General features: G+C 36.3%; 1 protein-coding gene across 1 annotated transcript in view; it reads right to left on the bottom strand.

Moving 5' to 3' along the window:
* Positions 1-15000, bottom strand: part of LOC115218637 (M protein, serotype 5-like) — a 943546-nt gene that overhangs the window by 236360 nt on the left and 692186 nt on the right. Inside the window, exon 10 of the mRNA XM_029788558.2 lies at positions 4924-5025. Coding sequence (XP_029644418.1) covers positions 4924-5025 — 102 coding nt within the window. The remainder of the gene's footprint in view (positions 1-4923; positions 5026-15000) is intronic.

The raw sequence follows: 15000 nt of genomic DNA on the forward strand, positions 1-15000 counted from the left end.
GCGTCTCACGTTTGATCTTTGACTTCTGGCCGAAATCAGATCGCCATGTTGATTCGCTAGCCTCTGCACGCATTTTTTTTCTCTCCTTGTTTCTTTCTGTGTTTCTTTTCTGTGTATCTTTCTGTTGAAGAGCGTAGGCTCGAAACGTATAAGACTTGTTTTATTTATATTCCTGAGCGCCATACTAATACAATTGTTTGTTTGTATTCACCTGCCTTCGTCTTTGTTTATTTTCATAAAGCTTCCCGTTATATATATATATATATATATATATATATATATATATATATATATATATATATATATAAATGTGTGTTTGTGTCTGTTTGTCCCCTCCCTCACCATCGCTTGACAACTGATGTTGGTGAGTTTACAGGTGAGGATATATAACCTCAGAGGGATAGAAATGTCCGATATTAGACTGGTTGAATACCTTATAATATAGGCGCACACATAATTATTATTATTATTATTATTATTATTATTATTATTATTATTATTATTATTATTATTATTATTATTATTATAAAACCAAGAGAGAAGATGGAGATAACATAAATAAAAATTTATTAATACATTGACAAACCTATATATATGTATAGGTTTCCTCATCCTACATTGAGAGAAGAAAGAGATGGACGCTTCAATTCTATGCTGCTGCCGCATTATGTCGTGCGCGAATGGGAGGATTTGCATCCCTAACCAAGAATTTTTGATGTAACACATGTCCTTGTGGAAGCTGTTGTGCGCGGCTGAAGAAGGCCACAGACATACATTATGCATTGTTATAAATCTGTCTAATAAAGGCCCGAAACATATGTACCGCTGAATCCTTCGCATCATGTTTTTATTTTGATCAATTTATATATATATATATATATTTATATATACACACAGAGAGGGAGAGAAAGAGAGAGAAATGAGAGAAGCCGGGATAGAGAGGTAACGATATAGGGACGATAAATAAATATCTTAAAGTGTAATTTATATATATCATTGACATTTTTAAAGAATCCACAGTGCAGCGGTGCAGCTACTTTTAATTCGCACACGGGGTCAGCTTGTTTCATGTCCGATAATACGCACGTTGTTTTTCAGACGTGAAATAGATATGCAGTGCAGTGTTTTAAGATTTGTTATAGTGTTACCAACGTAGTCATAGAGTGACAGAATAATATTAATACACAGTTTGTTACCGATTTTCTTCCATACTAGGGATTGCTTAAAGAGTTTGATATATACTATATTCCCATTGCATATTTTCAGTAATCTTAATAATATAGCCGCAGTAAAGGCAAAGAGAAGTTAACGTGTATGTTCTTTTAGATAAATGCACGAAATACTTTCTAGAGGCTGTTTAATTCTTCACGTCAAGATAAAAATAATAGGAAAGAGCTCTCAAAGAGAAAGCATGTATAACAAAAAAATATACATTCCAAGGATGTTCTCTCCTAAGGCTGCATATTCTCTATCGCTTTATGCAAACTTACACAATCTCTCAAAATAAGACGTTTCTGAAAATATGAAATTTAGAATAAAACTTGGTTCTTTGTTAATTTCACAACTACATTATATTAGGCTGTCAAGAAAGTTCTTCCAGAATTTTAAGTTTTGGTTTTCAATGATGTATTTCCAAATTATTTTTCATGAAATTACTTTGACTTTATATATCATTTTAAAGCCCATTTTTCGCTCTATCTACTAGTGTCTACTTGTCTGTCTGTTTGTCTGTCTGTCTGTCTATCAAGCTATCTATCAATCAATCTATCTATCTATCTGCCTGTCTGTCTGTCTGTCAGTCTGTCTTATTGTCTGTCTGTCTGTTTGTTTGTCTATCTGTCTATCTATCTATCTGGAGACCTAGTAAAGAAATTAGAAGAGGCACTTAGAACTGGCATCGCGTCCAACGTACTGGCGGCGAGGTTGGCCCTCGACCAACACTTCAAAGCCAAACACGAAGGATGCGTTGTCAGAGCTAGGATACGTGCTCTGAAGAACGAAGGAGTTGGAGCCACCTGAGAGGCCCGAGTGGTGGAGGTGCAACGAGGCAATAGGGCCACCATTAGGACCCTGACAGATGAACAGAAGCGCGAAGTACTCGAGGCTGAAAGGTTGTGTGAGGTCTTTCAACAGCACTTTGCCCGAATTTTCGGGGACAGTTGGTGGGTCAGAATGCAGATTAAACTTTAATCCCTACCTGCATGGCCAGCTGCGACTCTCAGCAAGAGAGGCGGAGTATTGTGAAAGAACCATCACAGCCGCGGACGAACGGGATGCAATGACAGGCTGCGCAGGAGGCAAGTCACCAGGCTTGGATGGTCTGCCCTACGAACTTTATTGTCTGCCCTACGAACTTTATTGTCTGCCCTACGAACTTTATTGTCTGCCCTACGAACTTTATTGTCATATATGCCAAGCTTGTTTGGAGGCGTCTAGGCAGCTGTCTACTGCAACTGGCAGCAAAAGGGGAGTATTCCCGTCTTTGTAAAGCGAGGAGCGGTGGCACTGCTAAAGAAAGATCCAAACAAGAGGAACATCATAGATAACTTCATGCTCAACGCAGATTTGAACATTTTGGCCAAGGTGTTGGCCGAAAGGTTGGCTCTTATTAAGAGAACCTAGTCGACAAGGCTACACATACGTCACAGAAACTGGCTAGGCTGGAAAAGGGCGCATAAATATATAAAAATAATCTATGTATAGATATCAGTATAATTTTATGTATATACATACATATATATGCGTTTATATATATATATATATATATATGAAAAAATAAGTCAAAATAGAAAATGCTAAAATAATTTTATAAAGACCATTTCAGTACCGGTTTCAGTCATTTTGAGACATTTTTAACTGTAACAATTAAATAATTAAATTTAGAAAAATTAAAAGAAATGTTTTTTAAAGGAATATTTGTATAGTGTTCAAATATAAGTGGCATTTTCCTTGTTTCTGCCTTGCTCTGTCTCTCTTGTTCACACTTGTGTATTCGAGGTCGTTGTGACAAGGAAAATGCCACTTAGATTTGAACACTATACAAATATTCCTTTAAAAAAACATTTCTTTAAATTTTTCTAAATTTAATTATTTAATCGTTACAGTTGAAAATGTCTCAAAATGACTGAAACCGGTACTGAAATGTTCTTTATAAAATTATTTTAGCATTTTCTATTTTGACTTATTTTTTCATATATATCAACTCGTGTGTTCCTTTTCATCCTTATATATATATATATATATATATATATATATATATATATATATATATGTGTGTGTGTGTGTGTGTGTGTGTGTGTGTGTGTGTGTGTGTGTGTGTGTGTGTGTGTGTGTATGTGTGTATGTGCGTGTGTGTGTGCATGTGTGTGTATGCATGTGTGTGTGGAAACGTAGGTATACGCGTATGGGCAAGAAAAAGCTATCATACAGGCAAAACTGGAAGTCACAGTCAGTCCCTAATTCATAAGAATTGTGACTCCATTCTCAGTATGTAAACCTTTCATCGGCAAATGTTTGTTGCTATTGAGTACACACACACACACACACACACGCACACACATATTTGAATGTTTGTGCGTACGAAAGTATGTATGTTTGTATATGTTTATGTGCCTATGTGTGTGTATGAGTACGGAAGCATTCCACGTCTATCTATCGATCGACCTCTAGACTTCTAACTCTCTCTTCTTACGTGTACATGAACATATATATATATATATATATATATATATATATATATATATATATATATATTAAATTCATATGTATGTGTGTGTGTACATGATGTATGTTGTTCATAGGCACAAATATAAGCGTACGTACATAACTACGCATATAATCACAACGTTAAAAGTGCTGTTTGGTAGTGGAACAATCTAAATATTTGATAGCTTGCGAAACAAATTAGTACTAGAGAAAATACAAGAACACTAACAACTACAACAACCACAACAACAGCAATAACAACAACTACAACCGCAAAACAAACAAGAAAAAAATTTGCAGTTATTTCGCCGTTAGGAAGCTGAAGACAACATTAGTTGAGTGTAGCCATTACTTCAGTTCCAGCGAAGATGCCAGCGTCGTTACTAGCAAACAATACAGTAGGACATTTCCTTTGAGATAACTACTTGTTACGCTACCTAATCTGTTGGCAAAAATATAGAAAAAATTATAAAGAAAGAAAGAAATACAATGCAATCATTTGACTGACCTTGTTTTAATCTTGAGACTAATGGAGGACGACAAAAAATAAAAGTTTGCCCACGGAAGATTTTTTTTCAAGGAAATTAAACTTTTACGTCAATTGACATATTCGAAGACAGTTTAGTTTAGAATTTAATTTTCTAAATTCCTATTTTAACAGATCAAAACACTGTGAAGAAATATTTGGGCTTTTTTTTATGTGTGTGTGTGTGTGTGTGTGTGTGTGTGTGTGTGAATATTTTGTTGGTTTGTTTTTCTTAGTTATGATATTTCTTTTTGTGTTGTGGTTTTGTACTATATCTTTTGAACCATGCAACTTGCCGTCAAACAAGAGAATTTATATTTCTATCCAGCATTGATAGTTTAGCGGCGGCGGCGGTGGTGGCGGTGGTAGTGGTGGTGGTGGGTAGAGTGATGTTTTTGTGGTGTTATGAGGGGGTGTGTTCTTCAAAAGAAATAAGAGATCTAACAAGGAAGGAAGAAAGCAAAAGAACGAAAAATAAATCAGAAAATTTCAGAAAAAATAAAAGCCAAACAAACAAAATGATATTTCCTGTTATAAACAGAACTGTAATTATAGAAAACAAGAAAAGCAAGTAAGAAATTGAAATGTAAGTATACATAAGTAAATGAACACAAGATGTCTGCGAATAATGGTAAATGTTGTGGATAGATAAGAAATCGGAGCTATGAGATGGCTTGTACAGAGCTACCTACCTCACATATGGCTTTCGTTAGATCATTTTCGTCTTTATTCCATTGCTGCTTGTATTTCATAATCTCACAGGCAAGCAGCTGTTCAACTGCTTTCTGTTCTTTCTAAAAACAAACATAAGACAAATTCAGTGGATTAGCCGATCCATCTGTTTTCATTCCTTTTCTTTCAACATTTTCAGTTAAAAAGAAAAGCCTAAAATTTTGTCAAATTCCTCGCTTACACCGAACTTTCAAAATCTTTCTAGGTCAATTTGGTTCAGTGACAGCGGAAAGATGTAACGTTACTTTCTAGTCTCTAATTCAACTCGGTACATAAATGCGGTGATATGGGACTTAGCTAACATGTAAAAAAAACGAAAGGTTCTGTTGAGAAGAGCTTGGCTGCCATTGAACTAATTTTGCTGTATGGTTAGGATCGTGGGTAATCGCCATTCCAGTTGCGTTTACGATGGGAACTGAGGCCTCATTTATACATTTCTCTATTAGCTTCTAATTATGACATCTCAAGACTATTAAATAATTTATGCTTCATACTGAGTCTGTGAAGAAAATGTTTTAAAGGACAGATCATAGCTTCTAAACAACAATAAAATGTTTTGTTTCTGGAGGCCAGTTACATATACCTCTGCATATAGAGGTATATGTAACTGGAGAACAGTTACATTTACCCCTAAAATATTATAAAGATCATTGAAACATTTTGTTGTAGATTATTTTGTATATCTCTTCTATTTTTAAAATTAAATCTTCCACTGAGGAGGCAGCCGGTTTCCAACAAAGATACAACGCTCCATCGTTGGGATGTAGTTAACACAGACAAATTGGAACTTTAGAAAAGTTTTGCATATGTTTACTGTTCCGCTCATAACAGAGGGATTTTCTAAGTTTATTTTAGGATAGTCTTTTGTATGTATGTATGTATGTATGTATGTATGTATGTATGTATGTATGTATTATGTGTGTGTGTATGTGTATGTATGTATGTATGTATGTATGTATGTATGTATGTATGTATGTATGTATGTATGTATGTATGTATGTATGTATGTATGTATGTATGTATGTATGCATGCATGCATGTATGTATGTAGGTATGTAGGTAGGTACGTATGTATGTATGTATGTATGTATGTATATATGTATGTATGCATGTCATAATTAAATTTTATTCCAAGATTTCTTGCCAATAGAGATAGAGCCGGTTTCTAACCTAGATCCAAAAGGCATAGAGTAATACGTTTTACTACTTTTCCTGCATGTCTATCTTTTTGTGCATCAGGTACTTGCTTGATATTTCCTGTTCTTGGATTGCAAACGCAAACCCTTCAAAGTGGGAGGTAGCAATCTGGTTATTGGTCCATGATAAACTGCTTTGATGATCAATTTACTATCATCACGGAGCTTTTTACTAACATACCCATGCATAGTCTTCTGCCCATATACGCTCATCCTTTCATCTGATGATACATTGCGGTAGAGTTGTGCAACATCTTTGGACATGTATTCTAGATTATCAGACAAAGAGTTGCTCAATGAGCTGCCTTCCAAGTCTTATGATGTTATCAGCCTCATGTATGCAAACTTGGTCAAGAGATGCACTTCAACACTTAGTTGCTAAAGGCTGTTGCCGAAGGGATATGATGCGACATTCAAAGGCATTTTGGATCGATGTTAAGCTTCTGCCGCTTTGTTTTCGTTTTAGGTAGAGGCAGTCGACGTCAATGTTTATGTGGAAATTATGTGTACTTGTTAGTATTTTTCGGCTTTTCACATCGATGGCTCGGATCTCATCAAGCGTCCAATCAAGCAGCCCAAATGTTGATATGAGTTCTGGCACTGCAAACACATTGTGGGCCATTGAATGCAGTAAGTTCTGAGGTCCCAATTTTCTTTATTCGGCTGTAGTATTCTTTAGTGATACATGTTTTGTTACAGGTGCCATTGTAGGATATGTTTTCATCCACCTCTAGATACCTGTAACATTCCTCGTCAGATACAGGGGAAACAGACAAATTATTGATGAAGATGTTACTAGTCTGGTTTATAGTCTTCCCCCTTTTCACAACCATATAACAATATTTATCCTGCCCTAACTCCAATCCTAAATCCTTTGAGAATGTTGTAACTAGGCCAAAGCATTTTTTCATCTCATGCATGTTTATTGCATAAAGTTTCAAGTCATCCACAAAGAAACAGTGTGTAATTTTGGTATTTATATTTCCTTGTGAACCAGACTTCCTTAACATGAATAGCAATTGCTTTGCAAATAGTATAAACAACATCTCAGAGAGGCTGTCTCATATATGTATGTGTGTATGTATGTATGTTAAACTGAAATTTTAGTCACTCTATTTCCACGTACAAAGACATATACTTCGCCTGCTTAGACTTTCTTCACATAATATATATATATATATATTCTCTCCTTGTTTCTCTCCTTGTTTTTTTCTGTGTCCCTTTATGTAGAAGTGCGTAGGCTCGAAATGTAAAAGACTTTTTCTATTCCTGAGCGTTATACTAATACATCTGTTTGTTTTGTACACCACCTGTCTTCGTCGTTTGTTTATTTCGTAAACTCTCCCTATATATACATATACATATATACATATATATATATAAATATATATAAATATATATATATATTATATATATATATATATTATATATATATATATATATATATATATATATATATAAACATCCTTTAACTATACATACGTACATACACATACACACACATGCCCGCACACATTCAGTTACCTTCAAGCAAGTTCTACTCACAAATCTTGGTCTGCCCTAATGAACGATGTGAATGTGTCGCAAACTTCTTAATAACTCAGCCATGCCAACGCCTTCAAATAATTTGAAGCTATTAAATCCTAAATTCATATTTTCAAAATTAATTAGTTGGAAGAGATCCTTCTAGGCATTTGAAATTAGTTTGGTTAAAGTCAGGCTTCACCCTTTTCATGAATTCGTATATTTTTATAATGCAAACTATCAGTTTTAAAGTGATCTAAAATGAAAGCCTTACACCAAAATTTCAGGTTAGTTTGTGTTCGAAAACCCATCTTACCAATACTCTTTACTCTCTCTTTACACTTTTACTTGTTTCAGTCATTTGACTGCGGCCATGCTGGAGCACCGCCTTTAGTCGTGCAAATCGACCCCAGGACTTATTCTTTGTAAACCTAGTAATTATTCTATCGGTCTCTCATACCGAAGCGCTATGTTACGGGGACGTAACCACACCAGCATCGGTTGTTAAGCGATGTTGGGGGGACAAACACAGACACACAAACATATGCACACACACACACACACACACACACACACATACACACATATATATATATATATATATACATATCTACGACGGGCTTCTTTCAGTTTCCGTCGACCAAATCCACTCACAAGGCTTTGGTCAGCCCGAGGCTATAGTAGAAGACACTTGCCCAAGGTGGTATGCAGTGGGACTGAACCCGGAACCATGCGGTTGGTAAGCGAGCTACTTACCAGAAAGCCACTCCTGCGCCTCCGTGTGTGTGTATGTGTGTGCTATGGGCCACTCCTCCGCCTATAGCAAAGTTATTTTACAAAATTCTTTATTATTATCGAAATTAATAAAAACATATATTTCCATAGCCTGTTTTCCGTGAAAAATAGGTGAAAAGAGGTTTGATATTCCGGAGAAATTGTTGGTGTATGAACTTTAGTGAAAGGCAAGGCAGAATGGGTGATTACACTGAAAAGCATGGATTGCCAGCTTGTACTCAGGGAATAGCTGGTACTATGCAGTTAGCCAGCTCTGAAGAGAAGACAATTATAGTTACTGCAGAATAGGCAACACAAAAAGACATCGACTGTATGAGATGGAGACTGGAGTCTCTTTCAAGTAAATCTTTGCCTTTCGGCCAAATGACTTGTTTTGGGATCACATCTAGCGTATAGTAGGTTGCATAATTTCTCTTAAATTAACATTATCAAGAGTGCAATGGTGGTAGATTAGTTCTAGATATTTATACACACGCACATATACATACAAATACACGTATTTAACTATGAAAGCACATATAGCTTTTACTAAACTGAGCAGGAATGGAAGCCAAATAGGTCAACATTTCCATTCTTTGACTGTCAAACCCGCATGTTATCTTTCGAGGTTAAAACCTGAAAATTATTTTATAGAAATACTAGAGATGTATTCTTATATAGAATTAATAAAACTGACGAGCTTACTTCTTGCTGCAGTTATTGTATTCTGCTACCTTTGTACTGCGGTTGGCATTATAGAGATTACACATTTCGGAAAATATTTCTGCCAATTGGCAAATGTTAACATTTACAAAATACCCAACCCTTTATAGTTTAGAAAATGAAGACATAGACACATTGTATGTGTGTGTGTGTCTGCATATATATATATATATATATATATATATATATATATATATATATATATATATATATATATATATATATATGTATGTATGTATGTGTGTATTTATATATATATGTATTTGTGTGTGTGTATGAATGTATATACATGTGTATGTATATATACATATATACACATATATACACACATACACACACATATATATACGTATATATATATATATGTGTGTGTGTATGTGTGTGTGTGTATGCATTGCGTGAGTGATTGTGTGTGAATATTGATATAAGACGTGCGTGGCATTAAGATACATACAGTGTGTGTTTTCAATAAAGACACAGTTTAAACTTAGCTTTGCAAAGTTTATATTGTAGTTCTGTCATGTTTCACTCTCAGCGGCCAGGAGAGATTTTAAAGTTAATCGACTTGGTTAGTTTTAGCATTTATTTCTGATTCATCAGAGATCGCTTCCTCATTTTACTGACCAAGAGAAAATAGGAGCTTATATCTACCATCTCGGTCAGAACTAAGCGGATCTGCATTAATTTGCATAAAGTGGAATCGTTGTCAACTTCATTGAAGGAGCGAACATTTAACTACACGAGTTTAGGATAGAGATATGTGTTTTCTGTAGACACATGATTTTAATCCAGCTGCGAAAGATAGTAGCAAGTAGTTAAACGATAAAATTTCTCTCTCTGGCCAAGTAAAGAAGTTCAACCAATTTAATTTCAGTGTATATTAATTACATCATCAACAATCAGTTCACTCATTTTTCCTGACCGCAGACAGAATAGTAGCGTATACCATATTTTAATTATCTTTTTGGAAGTCACTCACAACAAAATAGCAAGAAACCATCTGAGACAGTTAAAGTGTTGAGAGTTACAGGAGGAAAGGACAGAAATCTAACGAGAAGAATATAACACGATCAATGCAAGATTTTAAAGAATTGACATGATATTTATCTGACGAACAAAAAGAATTAGAGTTCGATGAGACATGTTAAAGAAACTATTAAAGCAGAATCACTTCTTTAAAGAGGAAGACAGTAACAGTAAAAATATGACAAATAGAGGAAAGAGAATTCATACGCTTAGTAACTTCAGGAAGATATACAAAACTTAGTTCGGCGAGACAATGACCATGGAAGTTTGTATAGAATAGAGCTACAGGAACGATGTTTTAGCTCTGTTACCCATCTCACTGTCGGTTCAATCTCTGCTTTGGCTATTATGTATCTCCCAGGCAAACATCGATTAGTCTGCTTCGTTCAAACTATCAAACTGTGGTTAGACGCTACGCATACGCCAAAGCTGACTAGAGAATGGTAAATGTATTTCCCTTTGCAAAAATGTTTCTTCCTGTAAGTTATATGCAAATATTCAAATATTCGTTAGAACATTCCAGCTGAGCCGTCAGAAGAAAATCAATGGGAAACATTGATGTAGATTATAGAAGTAAAATTCTCTTCACAAATAAATGGTTGTAGACACAGAAGCTACCTGTAGACATATCTAGAAGTAAAAAGAGCATCTTGATGTAAATAGAACATCAAGGTATAGTAAGATCTAGTAGTTCAGAGATCTGGTTGTAGATAGGAAATAACTCAAGGAGGAAATGTAGTTGTGGACAGGGTGTGTTACTGTAGACAGAGCATGTAGTGGTAGATAGGGCCTGTTGCTGTAGTTAGGGCATATAGCTGTAGAGAAAGCATACAACTAGTATAGTTTTTTTTTACAAGACATAGCTGTAGACACGAAATGTAGCTATGGACAGGGCATGACGCTGTAGACAGAGCGTGTAGCTATAGACTGACCATCTAGTCGTGGACAGTGTATGTGGCAGTAAACAGCATTATCTGTAGAAAGAATATAGCTGTAGATTGAACATGTAGCTGTCGTCAGGCCGTCTAGCTGTAGACAGAGCATTTAGCTGTGGACAGGATATCCATCTGTAGACAGAACTTGTAGTTGTAGATAATACATGTAAAGAAGACATGTTGGACTGTTAACAACACACTTGGCAACTAGCTATATATTTCTTTACTGCCCACAAGGGGCTAAACATAGAGGAGACAAACAAAGACAAAGAGATTAAGTCGATTACATCGACCCCAGTGTGAGACTGGTACTTTATTTATCGACCCCGAAAGGATGAAAGGCAAAGTCGACCTCGGCGGAATTTGAACTCACAACGTAACGACAGAGGAAATACGGCTACGCATTTCGCCCGGCGTGCTAACGTTTCTGCCAGCTCACCGCCCTCTAGGCAACTAGCTATAGATAGGGCGTCTCGTTTTAGATGTAACAAGCAGCTGTGGATAAAAAGTCTTGCTTTAAAAATTATATTGCTATTGATAAAACCTGAAGCTGTTGACAACGCATCCAGCTGTATATAGGACACCCATCAAGAAATGAGGTCAATTAGCTGCCGATGGGATCTGCACATGTAGATAGGCCAGGTGGTCGTAGATATGGCAAACAGTTCTGTAGAGGGTATGTAGCAGTAGACAGAACATCTGGCCGTTGACGGAGCAGCTATGTATAAATATAGCAGGCATTTATAGAGAGAGATCGCAGTTGTGGACACAGGGTATCTAGATGTAAATAGATCGTATACATATGTAGACTGAGTATGTAATATACAGTTTAGTAATTTACACAGTTTAAATTTACCAGTCTTTTCTCATAAACGCTGTGCATGGCATTTGAATTCAACACTTGAATGTGTAGATAGAGGTTGACACATTTCTCTTGTCGGTCGCGATACATGTTAGCTCCAAGGTAAGGTCTTGTATTGATTTCTATCTATAGGAATATTCCCCTGACGACATGAATGGGTCCCTAACGTCGAAATTGCAATGGGAATTTACCAGTTATTTTTAAGTTGTGGATTCTATTTGCCATGTCGCCCGCAGACAGCTTTTATCGTGAAGAATAATAATATGAGTGATACAAATGGCTTTATGGCAGTTTTGACTGCTATTTCTAAACATGTAAGGGTTTTGAAACCCTCTTACTTATAATTGTGACTTATTCATAGTTATAAACATTCTTCTTGTATGTATTTTATGATAACATGTTTGGCCATTGATATATTCATAAATAATTATTAATTCTGTTGTGTCTGGGGAGAGTCATTTTCTTTTTGTGCCTTATAATTTAACACACTCATCGGTAAAATTTCCACTTATTTCTTATTTTTATTTTCTCAAAATTTTCGTTGCGTCTTGCAACCTTTTGAATAGTCTTCACTCTCTTGAGAATCAAGACTATTGAAAATGACTCTCACCAGACACAACAGAATATGTTACAACACACGAACTCACATAAAGAATCTTGCAAACCAAATCCAAAAACGAAATATAATTAATTGTTTATAATATATCCTCCCTAATGTGTCATTACATTACTTTTTCATTATATATATATATATTATATATATATATATATATATATATATATATATATATATATGGTTCAATGCCCTAACCCTATACGCCCTTTTGTAAAAGGCTCAAGGGAGATGAGCAGGGCATGTCAGTCGCATACCAGCCCGCAGCATTGCAAAGCAGATTCACACTGGTAAACCCTGTCAGCGAAAGCACGTTGTTGATAAGTATGTTTGTGAGTGTATGTGCATGTGGGTGGGTTGAGGTGCGGTGTTGAAGTGGTTCAAGAACTGCCTTAAAGTATCCCCGAAAGTTATTGCGGTTGACTTCTGAGAGCTGCTTCAATCAAAACTGAAACAGCTGGGACACTATGATTCATAGTGGTGCCCAAAACGTTGAAACTAAAGGAACTGCACATTCTGAGAAACATTAAACCACAAAGCTAACAATGGTCTCAAGTGCTGCACTTTACCACACATGCTCTACATTTGGGAACGGTTTCCTTGCTCGGATAGGACCAGTTCTGACTGGTCCTCTAATGTAACCCTAGAAACCTTATGTATGAAAGGGGAAAAATAAATATAAATGCGAGATGCTCACCACTGGGGCACCTTTAGCCATCCGTCTGAGTGATCAGTGCTAACCCAGTGGGGTTAAACGGCGAATAGCAAAAGCATGAACAACAACGGTCAATCAAAATCAGAAAAAAAAACTGACCAGACCAATCAAAACCAGTCTAGACTTGACCAGACCAGATCAGACCAGATCAGATCCGATCAGACCGGACCAGACCATTACAGACCAGGTCAGACATGGCCAGGTCGGGTCAGGTCAGAGTAGAACAGATATCCAAGTGAATCCTGAGTAATAGTCATGGTTAAAAACGAAGGACGAATAACAGAGCGCCAGAAAAAGAAAATAACATTGTGGTAGTTTGTTGCTGTCTTTTATGAGTTCAAAATCTTGCCAGACCTAGCTGAAACGTTAGCGCGCCGGGAGAAATGCTTAGCGGTATTTTGCCTGCCGCTACGTTCTGAGTTCAAATTCCGCCGAGGTCGACTTTGCCTTTCATTCTTTCGGGGTCGATTAAATAAGTACCAGTTACGCACTGGGGTCGATAAAATCGACTTAATCCGTTTGTCTGTCCTTGTTAGTCCTCTCTGTGTTTAGCCCCTTGTGGGTATTTCGTCTGCCGTTACGTTGTGAGTTCAAATTCCGCCGAGGTCGACTTTGTCTTTCATCCTTTCAGGGTCGATAAATTAAGTACCAGTTACGCTCTGGGGTCAGTGTTATCGACTTAATCTCTTTGTGTCCTTGTTTATCCCTTCTATGTTTAGCCCCTTGTGGGCAATAAAGAAATAAGTTTGTTAACATTATTTAGCCCTAGGTCATCCTGGACAATTAAATCTATGATCGAAGCTATTCTAGCTGTGTCCATTCCGTTCTCTAGAAATATGCAGAACTACGTTATCTAATAAGACTTTTACTTGAGAGAGTAGGATACCATTTGAGAATGATTTCAATGCAATTTCAGCGATTATGTCGCAGCTCTTTCATTAGCTCGTTTAGGCGGGTAGAGCTATCTAAAGATGGCGACAGAAGACGTAAAGTGAGATAAAAAACAAGCACCAGTTCAGTTGTAGCATTAATATAAAACAACTGTTGCCTCACACAAAAATTTGTAGTCATGTTTGGATCCAATAAAATATTACACATCAAATAAGATTCGCAAATAAAAGGATCGTATAACGAGCTAACAATGGAGCCTCTTTATGGTCGCTTGCCTTGCAAGAAATAACAGTCGAATTTCTCTTAAATCATGCTTTTACGTTTAAAAATATATGTCGGTAATGTAACCCTAGAAACATTATGTATGAAAGGGGGAAAATACGAGATGCTCATCACTGGGGCACCTTAAGCCAACCGTCTGAGGGATCAGTGCTAACCCACTGGGGTTAAACGGCGAATAGCAAAAGCATGAACAACAGCGGTCATATTTTACAGAAACCACTTCTAAAATGTCAAATAATTGTTGATATAAATTTAAAGGAGACTTGCAGAATTGAATGAAATGGAGAATTCTAAAAGATCTCATTGAGAATGTGTGATTTCTATGGTTTAATCATCATCAGTGTTCACAACATCGCGGCATCACACTTCACTAAACTGTCAATACACGGAACCAAGAACAAACATTGAGAATCTCGGCTAAAATTTCTGAGGATTGTTGACTCTTTTAAGCTAGTAATTGTTATGAGTGGTAGTGGTGATGGTGGTGGCTGTGGTG

The sequence above is a fragment of the Octopus sinensis genome, linkage group LG1, assembly GCF_006345805.1.
Source record: "Octopus sinensis linkage group LG1, ASM634580v1, whole genome shotgun sequence".
Classification (NCBI taxonomy): Eukaryota; Metazoa; Mollusca; class Cephalopoda; order Octopoda; family Octopodidae; genus Octopus; species Octopus sinensis.